This window comes from Salvelinus fontinalis, chromosome 4, assembly GCF_029448725.1.
Source record: "Salvelinus fontinalis isolate EN_2023a chromosome 4, ASM2944872v1, whole genome shotgun sequence".
NCBI lineage: Eukaryota > Metazoa > Chordata > Actinopteri > Salmoniformes > Salmonidae > Salvelinus > Salvelinus fontinalis.
Window position 1 is genome coordinate 20,446,669 of NC_074668.1, and position 16,034 is coordinate 20,462,702.

Here is a 16,034-nt window from a genome sequence, read left to right on the forward strand (position 1 = left end):
TTACTGCAACTCGCTGTTGGCTGGGCTCCCTGCCTGTGCCATTAAACCCCTACAACTCATCCAGAACGCCGCAGCCCGTCTGGTGTTCAACCTTCCCAAGTTCTCTCACGTCACCCCACTCCTCCGCTCTCTCCACTGGCTTCCAGTTGAAGCTCGCATCCGCTACAAGACCATGGTGCTTGCCTACGGAGCTGTGAGGGGAACGGCACCTCAGTACCTTCAGGCTCTGATCAGGCCCTACACCCAAACAAGGGCACTGCGTTCATCCACCTCTGGCCTGCTCGCCTCCCTACCACTGAGGAAGTACAGTTCCCGCTCAGCCCAGTCAAAACTGTTCGCTGCTCTGGCACCCCAATGGTGGAACAAACTCCCTCACGACGCCAGGACAGCGGAGTCAATCACCACCTTCCGGAGACACCTGAAACCCCACTTCTTTAAGGAATACCTAGGATAGGATAAAGCAATCCTTCAGACCCCCCCCCCCCCCCCCTTAAAAGATTTAGATGCACTATTGTAAAGTGGCTGTTCCACTGGATGTCACAAGGTGAATGCACCAATTTGTAAGTCGCTCTGGATAAGAGCGTCTGCTAAATGACTTAAATGTAAATGTAAATGTAATGCCCTGCTGTCACAGGCGCTATAATGGCACAGATATAAAGATGAGTCATTTATCTATCTCTATGGTACTGGTTAACAATTACACTGGTAGAAGCTTTTATCATTTTTTACAGATGGCTCCAAAGACCCAGATAGTGGTCGCACAGGAGCAGGAGTTTACATTCCTGAATTTGATGTGGAGATATATCAAAGACTAACAGATGAACTTTAAGTTTACTCTGTTGAACTGTTGGCGATAGTAGTTGCCCTCCAGTGGGTGGAGGATGTTCAACCTGTCAGAATTGTAGTATGCTCAGATTCCCTGTCTGTATTGAATAGTTTATCATCTGGCAAATCTAATAGGAGTGACCTACTATTATGGAGAAACTGGGTGTAGAAGTGCGATTCTGCTGGGTCTGAGCCCACTCGGGAGTGGGCGGTAATGAAAGTAGATCAGGTAGCCAAAAGGGCTTTCAAACTAGATTTAAATTATTGCTTCCCTGGGTATAGGTGAGGCAAAATGTAAAATTAGAGCCATTATGATAGATGTGTGGCAGAAGGGTTGAGACAGCGAGCCCAAGGGCCAACATTTATATGCCCTCCAAAGAAAGGTCTGTGGAACAAGATTCAAAGGTCCGATTAGGAAGGAAGAGGTGCTGTTTGTTCAGTTGAAACTAGGACATTGTACATTAAACTCATCATTATCTCTGGTTGGCAAGCATGTGAATGGTTTGTGTACAGATTGTGTCAGTGGAGGCTCCTCAGAGGAGGAAGGGGAGGAACATCCTCAGTGAATTTAATAAAAATAAAAACAATGAAACAAAAAATGTATCATTTTTAGATAAAAACTATTCTAAATATATTCACGTGACCAAATAATTGATTAAACACACTGTTTTGCAATAAAGGACCACAGTAGCCTCAACAGCACTCCGTAAGGTAGCACCATGGTGTAGCCAGAGGACAGGTAGTTTCTATCCTCCTCTGGGTACATTGACTTCATTACAAAACATAGGAGGTTCATGGTTCTCACCCCTTTCCTTAGACATACACAGTAATTATGACAACTTCTGGAGGATGTCCTCCAACCTATCAGGGCTCTTGCAGCATGAACTGACATGTTCTGCACCCATTAAAATGATCAAATAAGGAATCTAGCATTTTGTCATTATGGGGTATTGTGTGTAAAAATAAGAGATAGGAAATATTTACAAAATAAAGTAAAGTAAAAAAATTAAAGAGCAACAATGAAATAACAATAACGAGGCTATATACAGGGGATGCCGGTACCGAGTCAATGTGCAGGGGTACAGGTTAGTTTAGGGAATTGAGGTAATATGTACATGTAGGTAGGGGTAAAGTGACTATGCATACGTAATAAACAGTGAGAAGCAGTAGCGGGGGGGGGTTCAATGCAAATAGTCCGAGTAGCCGTTTGATAAGCTGTTCAGCAGTCTTATGGATTGGCGGGTAGAAATTATTAAGAAGCCTTTTGTACCTAAACATGGCACTCCGGTACCGCTTGCCATGCGGTAGTAGAAAGAACAGTCTATTTTTTTTCTTTTTTTTACCGTTATTTTACCAGGTAAGTTGACTGAGAACACGTTCTCATTTACAGCAACGACCTGGGGAATAGTTACAGGGGAGAGGAGGGGGATGAATGAGCCAATTGTAAACTGGGGATTATTAGGTGACCATGATGGTTTGAGGGCCAGATTGGGAATTTAGCCAGGACACCGGGGTTAACACCCCTACTCTTACGATAAGTGCCATGGGATCTTTAATGACCTCAGAGAGTCAGGACACCCAATTAACGTCCCATCCGAAAGACGGCACCCTACACAGGGCAGTGTCCCCAATCACTGCCCTGGGGCATTGGGATATTTTTTAGACCAGAGGAAAGAGTGCCTCCTACTGGCCCTCCAACACCACTTCCAGCAGCATCTGGTCTCCCATCCAGGGCCTGACCAGGACCAACCCTGCTTAGCTTCAGAAGCAAGCCAGTAATGGTATGCAGGGTGGTATGCTGCTGGCTATGACTTGAGTGACATGTTGAAAACGTCAGTGATGACACCTGCCAGTTGGTCAGCACATGCCCGGAGCACATGTCCTGGTAATCCGTCTGGCCCCGCAGCCTTGTGTATGTTGACCTGTTTAAAGGTCTTACTCATGTCGGCTACGGAGAGAGCGATCACACAGTCGTCCGGAACAGCTGATGCTCTCATGCATGCCTCAGTGTTGCTTGCCTCGAAGCGAGCATAGAAGTGATTCAGCTCGTCTGGTAGGCTCGTGTCACTGGGCAGCTCCCGGATGTGCTTCCCTTTGTAGTCTGTAATAGTTTGCAAGCCCTGCCACATCCGACGAGTGTCGGAGCCAGTGTAGTATGTTTCAATCTTAGCCCTGTATTGACGCTTTGCCTGTTTGATGGTTCGTCGCAGGGCATAGCGGGATTTCTTGTAAGCTTCCGGGTTAGAGTCCCGCACCTTGAAAGCGGCAGCACTACCCTTTAGCTCAGTGTGAAATTTGCCTGTAATCCATGGCTTCTCGGTTGGGGTATGTGCGTACAGTCAATGTGGGGACGACGTCCTCAATGCACGTATTGATAAAGCCAGTGACTGATGTGGTTTATTTCTCAATGTCATCGGAAGAATCCCGGAACATGTTCCAGTCTGTGATGGCAAAACAGTCCTGTAGTTTAGCATCTGCTTCATCTGACCATTTTTTATAGACCGAGTCACTGGTGCTTCCTGCTTTAATTTTTGCTTGTAAGCAGGAATCAGGAGGATAGAGTTGTTGTCGGATTTACCAAATGGAGGGCGAGGGAGAGCTTTGTACGCGTCTCTGTGTGTGGAGTAAAGGTGATCTAGAACTTTTTTCCCTCTTGTTGCACATTTAACATGTTGATAGAGATTTGGTAGAACTGATTTAAGTTTCCCTGCATTAAATTCTCTGGCCACTAGGAGCACCGCCTCTGAGTGAGGTGTTTCCTGTTTGCTTATTTCCTTATACAGCTGACTGAGTGCTGTCTTAGTGCCAGCATCTGTTTGTGGTGGTAAATAAACAGCCACGAAAAGTATAGCTGAGAACTCTCTAGGCAAGTAGTGTGGCCTGCAATTTATCACAATATGCTCTACTTCAGGTGAGCAAAATCTAGACTTCCTTAGATTTTGTCCACCAGCTGTTGTTTACAAATATGCACAGACCGCCCCCCCTCGTCTTACCAGAGTGTGCTGTTCTATCCTGCTGGTGCAGCGTATATCTCGCTAGCTGAATATCCATGTCGTCATTCAGCCACGATTCCGTGAAACATAGGATATTACAGTTTTTGATGTCCCGTTGGTAGGATATTCGTGATCGTACCTCGTTTAGTTTATTGTCCAGTGGTTGCATGTTGGCGAGTAATATTGACGGTAACGGCAGCTTTCCTACTCGCCTTCTGCGGGTCCAGACGAGGCATCCGGCTCATTGTCCTCTGCGTCGCTTCCTTTTGCAAATAATTGGGATGTCTGCCCTGTGGGGTGTCCTGATATCCAGAAGCTCTTTTCTGAAACATTATGTACAAAATAATTTACAAATATCGCGAAAACCCCCCACATGATAGCACAATTGGTTAGGAGACCGTAAAACGGCGGCCATCTCCTCCGGCACCATCTTAGTGACTATGGCTATGGGCTACACTAGTTCATTTAGCGGACAAGATTTGTTTAGAATTCCCATAGCGTTATTATTATTTCATAGTATGAATAATACAATTGAACAAAGCTGAATAAAATACAAAGGATATTTTCTCCAAACGATTTGAGGGAGTGCGCACATGCTGCAATTCTGTGTTGAGGTACTCCTATATGCTTCATTTAGAGTTATTAATGTAACTTTAGTTGTTCTACAAATGTTGAGCTGTATGTTTTGATTTTGAATACATTATAAGGTGCATGATGCGACTCTAATGATGATTTAAAAAAAGTTCCATGAAAGGCATGAACTCTGCTTTGTTTTTTGCATAGGCTGTTTAAACTTCATCAGTCTCTCATTCACAATTTGACAAGCACTTGATAATCCTGCGTGCTCTGAAGCACATCTCACTCACATGGCTCTCCATCACGTGATCAGGTCTTTCTCACAGGCTACAAGTGAAGACAGACAAATCAGGAAAGCCACTGCGTGTGTCATTATCCAAATCCGAGGTGTGTATTGAAGAATTTGGAAGAACTGTCCACATTTACTTTTCATCAGCCAACAAGATGAGTAGGCCTAACGAACAGCAAAAGTACTAGCCTATGTCAATCTACTATCCCCCATATTACAAAAGTTGTCCTATTCTGTGCAATAAATAAATATTCCAAACATAGTCATGAACAGTTGTAGGATGCCATAGATCCCAAATTAATACAACCACTAGCATCCCAAAAACTTTTTTACGCAATGAAGCTGACACAACAGATCAGAACGTTTAGCTTAAAATGTTGATAAACTCTTCTTCACATTATAAGCGCAGCAATGTGCACAGGGCAGTAGGCTATAAGTGCGAATGTTCCATTAGCAGGAAAACACCTTAATCAAAAGTGACCGCAAATGTGATTATGCATGTAATGCTTTTATTATAAAGGTGCATTTTTATGGAGAAAATTATCTTCCCCAAACTTGAAACTCACGCGCTGCTTATGTATGCCAGTTAGGCTCTACACCCCTTGTAAAGCGGATTCATGTGTTTCATTTTAAGAAGTTATTTGGCCACTTTAGTTGTGATACAAACGTTATCAAAACATATAGGCCTATGGGCTAGGCTACATGAGGTGTGAGACTATGATTAGAAAAAGTCACAAAAAAAGCCATTGTTTCTTGCCTTACGCTGGGCATCATTCACAAGTGATAATACATCATTCAAAAGTGATAGGCTAGTATTGTCACCCAGCAGACTATTCTTGATTTAATCTTGTCTTTACATATACTAAATAATATATGTGGGAAATTTGTTTTGATTTAGAATGGACCCTTATCATGCACCTGTCTCAAAACAGTGGCAGCGGAAAAAAATACATGTCATCTATGCACTTAAATGGAGACACTTTTCCCGTGGTTGATTTTCATGTCAGCCAGTTAGGCTATACTCCTGTTTTAAAGAGAAGCAATGTGCTTAATATTAGGAAAGTTGAGAAATAAATATAGTAAGCCTAGCATATAGAAAGATGATCGCTTTGTTTTTTTCTCATGCAATTGCATAACCTATAGAAATGTTGCGCAGCAATAGCTCATGGGCTCTCATGGAGTGTTTGATTAGATTTTCGATCACATTTGCATTGATGTCAGAGTGTTTAGAGGGACAATAGAGTGCTGAGTACCAGGCAGTTCGAAAGTTTGGTAGGCTATTAATGACCATCAGCAGCATCAGAGCTTGGAGAAGCCTAATTACCATGGCTAAACGGTCACATGGAATTTGACTGCCTTCATGACTTGTGACCGCAGGTTTGGCAATAAGGTCACCTTCATGACTTGTGACCGCAGGTTTGGCAATAAGGTCACCATAACAGCCCTAGTGGTGGATAGGCCTTCACTGCAGGCTGCAGGGGTTGCCTTTCACCAGCAAGACCCAGATATTTTACAGGTTAAGAAGGTGTACTTTGTGGTCTTTATAGCTATGGTGATAAATGGCACTGACAGGAAGTCCAGGAAAATAGATATCATTGTGGAGGCGTTGGAGCGATTCCTGGGACTGAAAGACTTCTCGTTGAAGGAATTGCGTGGAGTATTGTCGCGGGACGTACTAGCCCTTGATCATGACTCTCAGTTTCATTACATTACACATAAGAGTCATTGTATGAAGGTGTCTTCTGTAGGGGGGAGTTTTGTTAAGAGCCGCAAAGCTTCTGAACAGCAACACACACCGCTTTGCGGTTTGGAAGCATAACGACTGTATCTTTTATATTTGCGAGAAATCATTAAAAAAGGTTAAATTGATACACACCTTTATAGGGTTAGTGTTCCCACACGACCATATTTCCATGTTACAGCGCTTGTTTACGGAAAACAGATTGAAGACAGAGTCGACTACCTGTGCTAATTAGCTATCTGCATCTCCGAACATCTGTTTGTAAACGGAAGAAATTGAAAGGGGGATACCTAGTCATTTGTACAACTAAATGCATTCAACTGAAATGTGTCTTCCCCATTTAACCCAACCCCTCTGAATCAGAGAGGTGCGGAGGGCTGCCTTAATCGACATCCACGTCTTCGGCGCCGGGGGAACAGTGGGTTAACTGCCTTGCTCAGGGGCAGAACGACAGATGTTTACCATGTCAGCACAGACACCACAAATGTGTTTTCACTGTCTGACAAATACTGTTGGCTGCAACTGAGTTAAAACCGGTTATGTTTCTAGAACCATACTACAATTGAGAATCGAATCAGGTTTAATTGGATTATTTGGCTGTTTTGGCTCCAAGAGCCAATTCACACTATAAACAGAACAAGTAAGGTCCTTGGACTAAGGAGTAACATTAGGCTCCTTTAGTCCAATATTGGGCTAGAGCCATATGCAAAGATTAGAAGGGAGGAAGAAGTGGGAGTTTTGTTTTTGTTTTTATTTGGGTGGATGAAGTTAGTTTTCCCCATCACATAAGGATTTTCTTTAAATAAAAATGTTTTAACCCTGTCCAGTTGTAGTGGCTATACACTTTTTGGGGGTGTAGTCTGCCATAAAACCCACAGAAGAAGAAAAATAAAAGGTTTCTTTCCGTAAAGTGCCCCACTGCAGATGACGGGATACTCAGAAGCATGTTGCATGTGTAACGGATGTGAAATGGGTAGCTAGTGGTTCCCCTTGCTCTGCAAGGGCCGCGGCCTTTGTGGAGCGATGGGTAACGATGCTTCGTGGGCGACCGTTGTTGATGTGCGCAGAGGGTCCCTGGTTCGCGCCCGGGTCGGGGCGAGGGGACGGACTACAGTTAAACTGTTACACATGTAGGCCTGCACCAAATGGACGTAGCCTAAAAGCAAGTTCAAGTCTCGCCTCATGTTTTTTAAAGTTTGTTTATTATTCTTATTTTTTTCCTCCTGCATTGTAAATTCCCACTGGGACCTGGAACTCCACATCCTAAATGATGACTCTGTACGTTTTTGTCTATCCTCCCCTGATTCAGAATATGTCATTTTCATAGTCTTTGGAACGCTTCGTGTAAGAGCTATTGAAGATTGAAATCTGAAATCGTTTTTTTTTATTTATAAAAACTCATGTGGATTTTTCTCCATCCACCCCTGATTCAGAATATACTATGTTCATAGTAATGGCATGTTTGGTTCAATAGCTATTGAGGAGAGAACTGAATATCCAATATAAAACCATTTTACCTCTATACTGGTTACACTTACAATGATGATGATTTTCAGGGTGAGTAATTTGCAAAATTGAAGGATATTGCAATTGCAAGAAAAGCAAGTATTCAAACTAGTTTAAAGTATCTTCACCTGGATTGTAATGCCCTCATAATAACCAATAGATGGAGCCAGTAAACTACATTGTACACTAGCCAATCTGGGTGTTGAGTAGGCTGCATACTGAAGTGAACCAGGAGATGGGGAGCTACACCGCTCGTTTCGCTCCTACTTTCTCGCAGTCATAATGTCCTGTATGTAATTCTGTGTGGACTTGTCAGTTTTTAGATGGTATCTAAACAGGTTCCTGTCAGAAAATACTTCGTATCGGGTATGGGTGTTTATTTATGAGAGAACTCTAATAACTACTTGTTTTGTTGCACTGCCTTAATGAGAAGAGCGCGCGCGTTGAAGGTGCGTTTTATGCATTAAATCTTACAATGAGAGGTGAGTTCCTTACAACTAATTCACCCCCGAACATATTTAATCAAAGTCGCCAACCCTGGTTATTATAGGTTGTTTCTCAATTAATTAACTTTGATAATTGTGTTTCTAGAGTGCATCGTGTGCGTATGGGCGTTTATCCTGCTGCTAAGGTTACCAACATGTCCAGGGGAAGAGATCAAAGACGCTTCTGCGAATGTTGGTAAGCGCATAATATCTTGTATTATTATAACCTATAGTATTATTCAGGGGTGCCAAGTTTTCCAGGGGTGCCAACCTTTTTCCAGGGGTCTGGCCCAGGAAAAAATATCTGTTCTAAAGCTAATTTCCTGCAAATCTACATGTTTTCTCATGGTTTAGCCTTAGGCCCTTTTTAAAGCACTGGTCAGATGTATTAAGGTTTATTTTAAATATACACACTCAAAACTCAACGACTTGGTTTAAGTTACTTTCAGATTATTTGGCCATTGAATTTAGAGTATGCTAACTGTATATGATATTAATGGTTGGTGGCAGTGGCTAACCATAGTACGAATTGCAGTCTCTCCTTGACTTTAAGAAACAACATGTAAATATGTCATTCATTTTGGATTAAACTATCCCTTGAAAATAGGACTTTTGCAAATCCTGCCTTGAGGTACAGGTAACTGCCAAAATAAAGGAAACCCCAATATAGTGTCTTAATAAGGTGTTGGGCCACCATGAGTCGCCAGAACAGCTTCAATGCGCCTTGGCATAGATTCTACAAGTGTCTGGAACTCTATTGGAGGAATTCAACACCATTCTTCCATGAGAAATTCCATCACAAGTATTTGATACACTGCTGATTTTGCCGGTTTTCCTACTTACAAAGCATGTAGAGGTCTGTAATTTTTATCATAGGTACACTTCAACTGTGAGAGACGGAATCTAAAACAAAAATCCAGAAAATCACATTGTATGATTTTTAAGTAGTAAATTAGCATTTTATTGCATGACATAAGTATTTGATACATCAGAAAAGCAGAACTTAATATTTGGCACAGAAACCTTTGTTTGCAATTACAGAGATCATACGTTTCCTGTAGTTCTTGACCAGGTTTGCACACACTGCAGCAGGGATTTTGACCCACTCCTCCATACAGACCTTCTCCAGATCCTTCAGGTTTCGGGGCTGTCGCTGGGCAATATGGACTTTCAGCTCCCTCCAAAGATTTTCTATTGGGTTCAGGTCTGGAGACTGGCTAGGCCACTCCAGGACCTTGAGATGCTTCTTACGGAGCCACTCCTTAGTTGCCCTGGCTGTGTGTTTCGGGTCGTTGTCATGCTGGAAGACCCAGCCACGACCCATCTTCAATGCTCTTACTGAGGGAAGGAGGTTGTTGGCCAAGATCTCGCGATACATGGCCCCATCCATCCTCCCCTCAATACGGTGCAGTCGTCCTGGCCCCTTTGCAGAAAAGCATCCCCAAAGAATGATGTTTCCACCTCCATGCTTCACGGTTGGGATGGTGTTCTTGGGGTTGTACTCATCCTTCTTCTTCCTCCAAACACGGCGAGTGGAGTTTAGACCAAAAAGCTCTATTGTCGTCTCATCAGACCACATGACCTTCTCCCATTCCTCCTCTGGATCATCCAGATGGTCATTGGCAAACTTCAGACGGGCCTGGACATGCGCTGGCTTGAGCAGAGGGACCTTGCGTGCGCTGCAGGATTTTAATCCATGACGGCGTAGTGTGTTACTAATGGTTTTCTTTGAGACTGTGGTCCCAGCTCTCTTCAGGTCATTGACCAGGTCCTGCCGTGTAGTTCTGGGCTGATCCCTCATCTTCCTCATGATCATTGATGCCCCACGAGGTGAGATCTTGCATGGAGCCCCAGACCGAGGGTGATTGACCGTCATCTTGAACTTCTTCCATTTTCTAATAATTGCACCAACAGTTGTTGCTTTCTCACCAAGCTGCTTGCCTATTGTCCTGTAGCCCATCCCAGCCTTGTGCAGGTCTACAATTTTATCCCGGATGTCCTTACACAGCTCTCTGGTCTTGGCCATTGTGGAGAGGTTGGAGTCTGTTTGAGTGTTTGGTATATATATATATACCCTGCTCAAAAAAATAAAGGGAACACTTAAACAACACAATGTAACTCCAAGTCAATCACACTTATGTGATCAAACTGTCCACTTAGGAAGCAACACTGATTGACAATACATTTCACATGCTGTTGTGCAAATGGAATAGACAACAGGTGGAAATTAGAGGCAATTAGCAAGACACCCCCAATAAAGGAGTGGTTTTGCAGGTGGTGACCACAGACCACTTCTCAGTTCCTATGCTTCCTGGCTGATGTTTTGGTCACTTTTGAATGCTGGCGGTGCTTTCACTCTAGTGGTAGCATGAGACGGAGTCTACAACCCACACAAGCGGCTCAGGTAGTGCAGCTCATCCAGGATGGCACATCAATGCGAGCTGTGGCAAGAAGGTTTGCTGTGTCTGTCAGCGTAGTGTCCAGAGCATGGAGGTGCTACCAGGAGACAGGCCAGTACATCAGGAGACGTGGAGGAGGCCGTAGGAGGGCAACAACCCAGCAGCAGGACCGCTGCCTTTGTGCAAGGAGGAGCACTGCCAGAGCCCTGCAAAATGACCTCCAGCAGAGTTCCCACATGCTGAGCATTTGTTGGCTGCTTTTCCTTCACTATGCTGTCCAATTCATCCAAAACCATATCAATTGGGTTCATTGTGGAGGCCAGTTCATCTGATGAAATACTCCATCACTCTTCTTGGTCAAATAGCCCTTACACAGCCTCAAGGTGTGTTTTGGGTCATTGTCCTGTTGAAAAACAAGTGATAGTCCCACTAAGTGCAAACCAGATGGGAGGGTGTATTGCTGCAGAAGGCTTTGGTAGCCATGGTGGTTAAGTGTGCCTTAAATTCTAAATAAGTCACTGACAGTGTCACCAGCAAAGCACATCCACACCATCACACCACCTCCTCTATGCTTCATGGTGGGAACCGCAAATGTGGAGATCATCCGTTTACCTACCTATCCGTTCGTCTCAGAAAGACAGCGGTTGGAACCAAAAATCTCAAATTTGGACTCATCAGACTAAAGGACAGATTTCCACTGGTTTAATGTCCATTGCTCACGTTTCTTGGCCCAAGCAAGTCTCTTCTTCTTATTGATGTCCTTTACTAGTTGTTTCTTTGCAGCAATTCAACCATGACGGCCTCATTCACGCAGTCTCCTCTGAACAGTTGGTGTTGATGTGTCTGTTACTTGAACTCTGTGAAGCATTTATTCAGGCTGCAATTTCTGAGACTGGTAACTCTAATGAACTTATCCTCTGCAGCAGGTATCTTGGGGACTTCCTTTCCTGTGGCGGTCCTCATGAGAGCCAGTTTCATCATTGCGGTTGATTGTATTTGCGACTGCAGTTGAATACATTTTTTATATATACACTACCACTCAAGTTTGGGGTCACTTAGGAATTTCCTTGTTTTTGAAAGAAAAGCTATTTTTTTGTCCATTTTTAAAATAACATCAAATTGATCAGAAATACAGTGTAGAAATTGTTAATGTTGTAAATTACCATTGTAGCTGGAAACAGCAGATTTTTTTATGGAATATCTACATAGGCGTACAAAGGCCCATTATCAGCAACCATCACTCCTATGTTCCAATGGCACGTTGTGTTAGCCTTTTAAAATTATAAACTTGGATTTGCTAATTGATCATTAGAATCCCCTTTTGCAATTATGTTAGCATAGCTGAAAACTGTTGTGCTGATTTAAAAAAGCAATATAACTGGCCTTCTTTAGACTAGTTGAGTATCTGGAGCATCAGCATTTGTGGGTTCAATTACAGGCTCAAAATGTCCAGAAACAAAGACCTTTCTTCGGAAACTCATCAGTCTAATCTTATTCTGAGAAATGAAGGCTATTCCATGCGAGAAATTGCCAAGAAACTGAAGATCTCGTACAACGCTGTGTACTACTCCCTTCACAAAACAGTGCAAAATGGCTCTAACCAGAATAGAAAGAGGAGTGAGAGGCCCCGGTGCACAACTGAGCAAGAGGACAAGTATATTAGTTTCTAGTTTGAGAAACACACGCCTCACAAGTCCTCAACTGGCAGCTTCATTAAATAGTACCCGCAAAACAAGTCTCAACGTCAACAGTGAAGAGGCGACTCCGGGATGCTGGCCTTCTAGGCAGAGTTGCAAAGAAAAAGCCATATCTCAGACTGGCCAGTAAAAATGAAAGATTAAGATGGGCAAAAGAACACAGACACTGGACAGAGGAACTCTGTCTAGAAGGCCAGCATCCCGGAGTTGCCTCTTAACTGTTTTAACACTTTTTTTGGTTCTACATGATTCCATATGTGTTATTTCATAGTTTTGATGTATTCACTATTTATCTACAATGTAGAAAATGGTAAAAGTAAAGAAACTCTTGAATGTGTAGGTGTGTCCAAACTTTTGACTGGTACGGTATGTACTTCAGATATTTCTGCAATTCATTTTCAATACATTTGCCAACATTTCTAAACATGTTTTCACTTTGTCATTATGGGGTATTGTGTGTAGATGGGTGATTGTTTTATTTATTTAGTCCATTTTGAATTCAGGCTTTAACACAACAAAATGTGGATTAAGTCAAGGCGGTATGTATACTCGTTGAAGGTACTGTATCTACATGAATGCAGGTTAAAGTGACTAGGTATCAGGATTGATGATGATGATAATAAAGAACAGCGTAGCAGAAGCATATGATGAGTGCAAAAGTGTGTTTGTGTTGTGTGTGAGGGAGTGTGCGTGTGTGTGTGTGTGTATATATATAGTCTGTGAGTGTGCATAGGGTCAGTGCAGATAGTCTGTGTAACCATTTAATTAACCATTTTAGCAGTCTTATGGCTATTTAGCGGTCTTTTTGTTTGGGTGTAGAAGCTGTCTCGGAGCCTGTTGGTCCGAGAGCCAATGCTCTGGTACTGTTTGCCGGAGGGTAGCAGAGTGAACAGTCTATGGCTTGGACACTTGGAAAAACACAGATACACTTTAAACTCCCTATGCTTCTTTGAGACCCCTCATTCAAAGTCACTGAGTTCTTTTCCATGGTAGCCAAAATACTGGGCATTTTTATACATGACCCTAAGCATGATGGGCTGTTAATTGCTTATTTACTCAGGAACTACACCTGTGTGAAGCACCTGCTTTCAATATGCTTTATCGCTTATTTTCTCAAGCGTTTCCTTTATTTTGTCAGTTACCTGTAGCTCTCCAAGAGGGTTGGCTTCCCACCCCTGAACTTTTCCCCAAATACTGGGAGTTTGAATATGTTCGTGTGACATTTGATTTCTACACAATTAACCCCAAATTCAAGAAAAATCGAATGAATATCAATTTTAAGGTGTTTGAGGCTGATTTGCGGCCATCTTACATAGGCAAGATCTTTTGCAGTTATGCTTACCTTTTTTGCCTAGCAGCTTGTGCACTATACTAAAATGTCAAAACTGGATATTTAAGGCAAGGGGCATTTCTCATTTTATGACTTAGCCTAAATTCATCACTGTCCATAAATGCTTATTACATTTATTTACAAAGACACAAGTTGGCATATCAGATTTTAAATACAGAATTTGCTGACGTAATTAGGCTAAGGGAAATAAAAGTATGAGGAATAACAGTGTTTTTGCTGAGATATGCACACAAATTAACCTATATTTTTGCCCATTGTAAGGGATGGGAATGGTTCTACAGAGATTTTTCTGCCACAGAAAGCCTTTGCCGTCTAAGCGTTCATTTTCAGGATGCGTAAATCCAAACTGCAACACCTACTCATTCAAGGGTTTTCTTATTTAAAAAAAACTATTTTCTACATTGTAGAATAGTAGTGAAGACTTCAAAACTATGAAAGAACACATATGGAATCATGTAGTAACCAAAAAAGTGCTAAACAAATCAAAATATATTTTATATTTCAGATTCTTCAACTAGCCACCCTGTACTCTTTGCACACTTGGCGTTTTCTCTCAACCAGCTTCACCTGGAATGCTCTTCCAACAGTCTTAACTTCTCTGGGATATGTGGGACGGTAGCGTCCCACCTAACCAACAGCCAGTGAAATTGCAGGGCGCCAAATTCAAAACAACAGAAATCTCATAATAAAAATTCCTCAAACATTCAAGTATTATACACCATTTTAAAGATAAACTTCTCGTTAATCCAGCCAAAGTGTCTGATTTCAAAAAGGATTTACAGCGAAAGCACACCTTGCGATTATGTTAGCTCAGTACATAGCCACAGAAAAGCACAGCCATTTTTCCAGCCAAAGAGAGGAGTAACAAAAAGCAGAAATAGAGTTCAAATTAATCACTAACCTTTGATCTTCATCAGATGACACTCATAGGACTTCATGTTACACAATACATGTATGTTTTGTTCGGTAAAGTTCATATTTATATCCAAAAATTTGAGTTTAGGCGGGACGCTACTGTCTCACTTGGCCAAAAGCCAGAGAAAATGCAGCCGCCAAATTCAAATAAAATACTATAAAAATCAAACTTTCATTAAATCACACATGAAACATACCAAATTAAAGCTACACTGGTTGTGAATCCAGCCAAAATGTCAGAATTCAAATAGGCTTTTCGGCGAAAGCAAACAATGCTATTATCTGAGTTAGCACCATTGTAAACAAAGAGAGGCTCCAACTCATGAAACATGACTACAAAATATCTCAAAAGTTACCTGTAAACTTTGCCAAAACATTTCAAACTACTTTTGTAATACAACTTTCGGTATTTTTTAACGTAAATAATCAATAATATTGAAGACGGATATGTGTTCAATACAGGATTAAAACAATCTGTAGAGGCGCGTGACCAGAAAGCATGCTATCTAACAGGACACTTCAAGTGACCCTGATTCAAAATGGCCATACTTCTTCATTACACAAAGGAAAAACCTTCAACTAATTTCTAAAGTCTGTTGACATCCAGTGGAAGCGGTAGGAACTGCAATTGTATTCCCAATGAAAATCCATTGAAAAGAGTGACCTCAAAAAAAAATACTCTGAATGGTTTGTCCTCTGGGTTTCGCCTGCTAAATAAGTTATGTTATACTCACAGACATGATTCAAACAGTTTTAGAAACTTCAGTGTGTTTTCTATCCAAATCTACTAACAATATACATATCTTCTGGGGATGAGTAGCTGGCAGTTGAATGTGGGTATGCTTTTCATCCAAACGTGAAAATGCTGCCCCCTATCCTAGAGAAGATAAAGGAGTTCCCACATATGCTGAGCACTTGTTGGCTGCTTTTCCTTCACTCTGTGGTCTGAATCATCCCTAACCATCTCAATTTGGTTGAGGTCGGGGGATTGATAAAAGTCATCTTGTCCGTGAGAACCATGTAAATTTATCAAAACATCACGCTAGGGTAAGCCTACACAGACCTTATTTTAAGTGTTTCTAAAATCCCCTATGGGAGAAATGAATGGTGGAACAACGATTGGAACCATTTCCCTGTTTGATCGCTATGTTTTTTGGGGTATGATGACACCTCCACTGTGGGGCTCTATGTTGGACACTCTTGGATTGCATCCTACCAGGCAGGCCGCTCCTACCATGTGACGTGGAGATGATCTGT

The 16,034-nt window shown here is 42.2% G+C and overlaps 1 protein-coding gene across 1 annotated transcript in view; it reads left to right on the forward strand.

Moving 5' to 3' along the window:
* The first annotated feature begins 8,133 nt into the window (after positions 1-8,133).
* ptgs1 (prostaglandin-endoperoxide synthase 1) overlaps positions 8,134-16,034 on the forward strand; it is a 47,055-nt gene continuing 39,154 nt past the window's right edge. The window contains exons 1-2 of the mRNA XM_055919192.1: positions 8,134-8,412; positions 8,522-8,611. Coding sequence (XP_055775167.1) covers positions 8,406-8,412; positions 8,522-8,611 — 97 coding nt within the window. The 5' untranslated portion in view covers positions 8,134-8,405. The remainder of the gene's footprint in view (positions 8,413-8,521; positions 8,612-16,034) is intronic.